At 39.5% G+C, this 6,000-nt stretch overlaps 1 protein-coding gene across 1 annotated transcript in view; it reads left to right on the top strand.

Moving 5' to 3' along the window:
* The first annotated feature begins 242 nt into the window (after positions 1 to 242).
* The window catches only part of CFAP73 (cilia and flagella associated protein 73), a 52,830-nt gene continuing 47,072 nt past the window's right edge, over positions 243 to 6,000 (top strand). The window contains exon 1 of the mRNA XM_053700554.1: positions 243 to 360. Within this exon, the coding sequence (XP_053556529.1) occupies positions 248 to 360 (113 nt within the window). The 5' untranslated portion in view covers positions 243 to 247. The remainder of the gene's footprint in view (positions 361 to 6,000) is intronic.

The raw sequence follows: 6,000 nt of genomic DNA, 5'->3' as shown, positions 1-6,000 counted from the left end.
CTCACTATTTTGACATTTGCGTTTCTTTCATGTACAGCTAACAACTACTGGACACGTACACAGCAGCAGTCTGCACTCTGCAGCAAAAGTAAAACAGCTGGGTCCTATTGTTCATTCGCGTCTCCCGCCCTTCTGCTTCCTCAACCTCAACTTCTCTGTACCATGTGATCACTGCAGTCACGTGACTGCTGTGACGTCAGAAGTTTAGAGGAGTGGAATATAGCCGCTACCGTATCCTGTAGTCTCCATGGTGATACGAGCACGCTATCAGACGGACAGAAGTGGAGTTCTGGTCTCACTCATCATGGAGTTCGATTTGCACGAATATTTCAGAGCGGCCTTTGAGGACAAACTGCTGGTGTGAGGGCTGCATAGCGTTAAAGCGATAAACCATTACTGTCTTCATATTATTTCTGTTTAACCCTACACTGCCCGCAGATAAACACTATACATTTTCTTTTCCGGCATATAGTGCATCTCAGTTGTTAATTCTTTACAACCCATCCCTTCAATGTGTGCAAATACTTCGATTTTTTTTTTGAGGGAAGTTGCCACCTCGTTTCTGAATCAAATAGTTAATAGTTATATATATTAAACACAATTCCAGTCATCACAGAGAATAGTTTTATGTATTTTACATTTTGTATTGTAATCCATAGTAATTAACGGTCTTATTTATGTCACTAAACTGGTTACAGGTTAGTAAACTTGTTTACAACAGAATTGACCTGTTTTATTTGTATTTCAGGCTAACTTGCTACCCTTTATTTCCATATTCACAAATGCATAGCGATTAGCGTGTTTCGTTCTTTTTCTTTCGTTTTTTGTTGTTGTTGCTTTGGGATATTAAACCAATTTTTTTTTCTTTCATGATTCAGATAGAGCAAGCAACTTTCTAATTTAATCCTATTATTAATTTTTCTTTGTTTTCTTGCTATCTTTATTTAAAAAGCAGAAATGTAAAGCTTAAAAGCCATCCCATTTTTGGTTCAGAACCTCTGTTTATGTTTGCGTATTGGTGGCTAAATGTAGCCACCAATAAGCAAGTGCTATCCAGGATTTTGAACCTAACAATGGGCCAGCTACTAAGCTTTACATTTCTGTATTTTTAAAAAGATAGGAAGAGAACAAAAAAAAAATTAATAATAGGATTAAATTAGAAAATTGCATGCTCGATCTGCATCATAAAAGGAAAAAAATGGGTTTTTATATCCCTTTAAGGTTATTTTTTCTATCTATAACATTTTTAATTTCTGCAAAACCTAAATCTGTACACAGATTAATCTGATTGTTTGTAATATGTGAACATGAAGGAAGACAATTTCCATGTTACAACCAATCAGTTGAATCTGAACTGCTACATATTTTCTCTTTGTTAACCATTTAATACCTTTCATAGTGATTGTAAATAGGACATTTATTTTTTCACATTCAGAGTATGCAGTTTTTAGATGCTTTTCCATTTACTTCTGTTAAATAAATGTACTTCATACTCATGGTATCCTTTGTTGATAATCATACCTAAGTAGACCCATGAGCAGCAGTGCACTACTGGGAGCTAGCTGATGATTGGTGGCTGCACACATATGGCTCTTGCTATTGGCTCACCAATCACCATATATGTTCATCTAGGTCTTAGTAGTGCATTACTGCTCTGGAGCCTTTTAACCACTGTAGCTGGTTGCAGGGTATCTTAATTTGTAATATGCATGATACTCTTCAGGAACCTTGAGGACAGTGGAAAAGGTAAATTGTAGAAAAAGCAGAAAAATTTAAATTTGCATTTATTTTTACTAAGCTTAAAATTTATTAAGAATTTTTAATTTTGATTTTAATGCCCCTGTAAATCATAGATGCCAATACCTGGGGCCCGATCCGATAAAAATCGTCGCCCGCAAAAGCTGGTGACGCCAATATTTGCGCTGGTTTGGTATCACATATACGGCGTAACCGGCGTATATTTCTGCCGTCGCCCGTAGTTTTTTGGGCCATAGGCAGGTATCCAATATACAGCGTAAGGACTTACGTGGCGTAAATGGAGAAATCTTACTCCATTTTCACCTCGCCACAAAAAGCAGCCGTAGTAAGCCTTACGCTGACTATTGGAGCCCCGTAACTCCCTAAACTACCTGCTAAATAAACCTAACGCATGCGCAATGTCTATCTACCTGTCAACCGCGATCCCCCGCCGCAATCCCTAATAAAATATTTAACCCCTAAACCGCCGCTCCCGGACCCCGCCGCCACCTACATTAACTACCCCCTAATGTGATCCCCCTACACCGTCGCCAACTATATTAAACTACCCCCTAAAGTGAGCCCCTTACACCGCTGCCATCTACCTTATCTACCCACTAAAGTGAGCCCCTTACACCGCCGCCATCTACCTTACCTACCCACTAAAGTGAGCCCCTTACACCGCCGCCATCTACCTTACCTACCCCCTAAAGTGAGCTCCTACCCCGCCGCCATCTATTTTAAAATTATTAACCCCTAATTTAATCCCCCTACCCCGCCGCCAGCTATATTAAATTATTTAACCCCTAATCTAATCCCCCTACCCCGCCGCCAGCTATATTAAATTATTTAACCCCTAATCTAGTCCCCCTACCCCGCCGCCAGCTATATTAAATTATTTAACCCCTAAAATACTAAACTATCCCTACCACTAAACCTAAGTCTAACCCTAGAAATAGCCCTGAAAAGGGCTTTTTGCGTGGCATTACCCCAAAGTAAACTGCTCTATTGCCAGCCCTTAAAAGGGCTTTTGGCGGGGCTTTGTCACAAAGTAAACTGCTCTTTTGCATCTAATCTACATCCCCCTACACCGCGGCCACCTATAATAAATGTATTAACCCCTAATCTAATCCCCCCACACTGCCGCCTATCAGCCAATTGGAATTCGACGGACGCCATCTTGGATGACGTCATTTAAAGGTAACTCATTCGTCGTTCAGTCGTCGTCCGGGATGGATGCTCCGCGTCGGAGGAGCGAAGAAAGAAGATTGAAGATGCCGCTTGATGGAAGATGCTGCCGGATGGAAGAAGACTTTGCTGCCGCTTGGATAAAGACATTGCCCGGATCGGATGAGGAGTTCGGCCCGGTTGGGTGAAGACAAGGTAGGGAGATCTTCAGGGGGGTAGTGTTAGGTTTATTTAAGGGGGGTTTGGGTTAGATTAGGGGTATGTGGGTGGTGGGTTGTAATGTTGAGGGGTGGTATTGTGTTTGTTTGTTTTTCAGGCAAAAGAGCAGTTTTCTTTGGGGCATGCCCCGCAAAAGGCCCTTTTAAGGGCTGGTAAGGTAAAAGAGCTTTGAACTTTTTTAATTTAGAATAGGGTAGGGAATTTTTTTTATTTTGGGGGGCTTTATTATTTTATTAGGGGGCTTAGAATAGGTGTAATTAGCTTAAAAAATCTTGTAATCTTTTTTTTATTTTTTGTAATTTAGTTTAGTTTATTTAATTGTATTTTATTTTAGATATTTGTAGTTTATTTAATTTATTGATAGTGTAGGTGTATTTGTAACTTAGGTTAGGATTTATTTTACAGGTAAATTGGTAATTATTTTAACTAGGTAGCTATTAAATAGTTATTAACTATTTATTAGCTATTGTACCTAGTTAAAATAAATACCAAGTTACCTGTAAAATAAATATAAACCCTAAAATAGCTACAATGTAATTATTAATTACATTGTAGCTATCTTAGGGTTTATTTTATAGGTAAGTATTTAGATTTAAATAGGAATATTTTCATTAATAATATTAATATTAGATTTATTTTAATAGAGTTTAGTTAGGGATGTTAGAGTTAGATAGGGTTATTATACTTAATATATATATAATATAATAACGATATTAACTATATTAACCCTAATATAATTAGGGTTAATATAGCTGGCGGCGGTGTAGGGGGATTAGATTAGGGGTTAATGTGTTTAATATAGGTGGCGGCGGTGTAGGGGGATTAGATTAGGGGTTAATACATTTATGATAGCTGGCAGCGGTGTAGGGGGATTTAGATTGTAGGCAAAAGAGCTGATTACTTTGTGACGAAGCCCCGCCAAAAGCCCTTTTAAGGGCTGGTAAAAGAGCAGTTTTCTTTGGGGCATGCCCCGCAAAAAGCCCTTTTTAAGGGCTGGCAAAAGAGCAGTTTACTTTGGGGTAATGCCACGCAAAAAGCCATTTTCAGGGCTATTTGTAGGGTTAGACTTAGGTTTAGTGGTAGGGATAGTTTAGTATTTTAGGGGTTAAATAATTTAATATAGATGGCGGCGGGGTAGGGGCTCACATTAGGGGGTAGGTAAGGTAGATGTCGGCGGTGTAAGGGGTTCACATTAGGGGGTAGGTAAGGCAGATGGCGGCGGGGTAGGGGCTCACTTTAGGGGGTAGGTAAGGTAGATGGCGGCGGTGTTAGGGGCTCACTTTAGGGGGTTATAGATTTAATATAGCTGGCGGCGTGGTCCGGGAGCGGTGGTTTAGGGGTTAATAACTTTATTAGGTGGCGGCGGGGTCCGGGAGCGGTGGTTTAGGGGTTAATAACTTTTTTTATTGTTAGGATAGTGAGGGGGGATAGCGGATAGAGGGTTAGACGTGTCGGGCTATGTTTAGGAGGCGTGTTAGACAGTGCGGGTGATTTCATAGTTTAGTCAGGTTTTGTAGGCGCCGGCAGTTTCTAACGTGGCGTAAGTCACTGGCGACGCCAGAAATTTGGACTTACGCAGATTTCTGGACATCACTGGTTTATCCGACTTACGCCACTTTAGCAACTGACGGCGCCGTATATTGGATAGCTCGAGTTGCGAGCTGAAACTGCGGGCAACGCGGGTTCCCTCGCTTGCGCCGCAAACTACGCCGTATATCGGATCGCGTCCTAGATTGTATACTACAGCTGTAGGTTAATGGTCACAAAAACACAATAAATATATTATTGTATCGATTTCAGACATCTATACTAATAGAAGGTGAATAATCATGCATTTGATAAGCAATAAGTTAAAAAAGTAAATGTGACTTCCATTTCATGTGTAGCCATGCCTATTAATCTATATCTCCTGTCTTTTTTTTTTTTTTAGATTCAGAATATATGTTTGCTATGGACAGCCTGTCAACCTGGCTGCAATTATTTACCCTCAATCAGTAAATATTGGCAACCATGACACAAGTAGCTGTGACTGGCAAAATCCTGTCAACAATGCAATTACTCACTGTTGCATTACGGACGGCTAGATATGAATCGCAATAGCTATTTATGTGGGAGTTGGAAAAGGCATTTTACTGCTAGATCTCTCAATCTTGTTGCTTCAGATTCTAAAATGATCCAGTCTCAAACCTTGAAAAGATGAGCAGGAGGAGGGGGATGATGTCACTAAGCATTATATTTAAGGCTATAACATTCAAAATCTAATTTTAATTATTAGCTTTTTGTTTGTTATATTAATCATCTCTATTTACGGAATAAAGTTGTTTATGGGCAACATTATTCACATCCATGCATGGCAGGGTTTTAAATTGCAAGAATAACTCTTTTATTAATTTATGAATCTTTATGATATTCAGTATGGTTTTCAATGTGTCCTAGCATCATTTAGTGACAGCGTAGGTGTTTTATCATATAAAAATTCCAGTTTCCTTTTGTGTGTGGTTGGAGGGAAATAGTTTTATGATCACTAGCAAATTTGCTGAGCTGTAGCTAAAAGTCTCCATTTCAATTGTACTTCTACAAGTACAAAACCCTTTATCCAAACTGCTTAGAATTGGAAAAGGTTTGGATTTTGGAATATTTGTACATTGCACGTGTAAAATGGGACAGCTTGGAGAGAGGATAGGGCCAAGTGTAAACAACTATCATGTCATTTAGACCAGGGGTCAGCAACCTTGGCTGAAGACATTCTTTAGGCTGTCTGAGCATCATGGGAAATGTAGTTCCAAAACATCAGGAGAGCCAAGGTTGCTGACCCCTGATTTAGACTATTTACATGTCATCATAATACAGCTTATA

Source organism: Bombina bombina, chromosome 2 (genome assembly GCF_027579735.1).
Source record: "Bombina bombina isolate aBomBom1 chromosome 2, aBomBom1.pri, whole genome shotgun sequence".
NCBI classification, from domain to species: Eukaryota; Metazoa; Chordata; class Amphibia; order Anura; family Bombinatoridae; genus Bombina; species Bombina bombina.
Note: the sequence above shows the minus strand (reverse complement) of the source record. Positions and strands in the feature narration are given on the sequence as shown.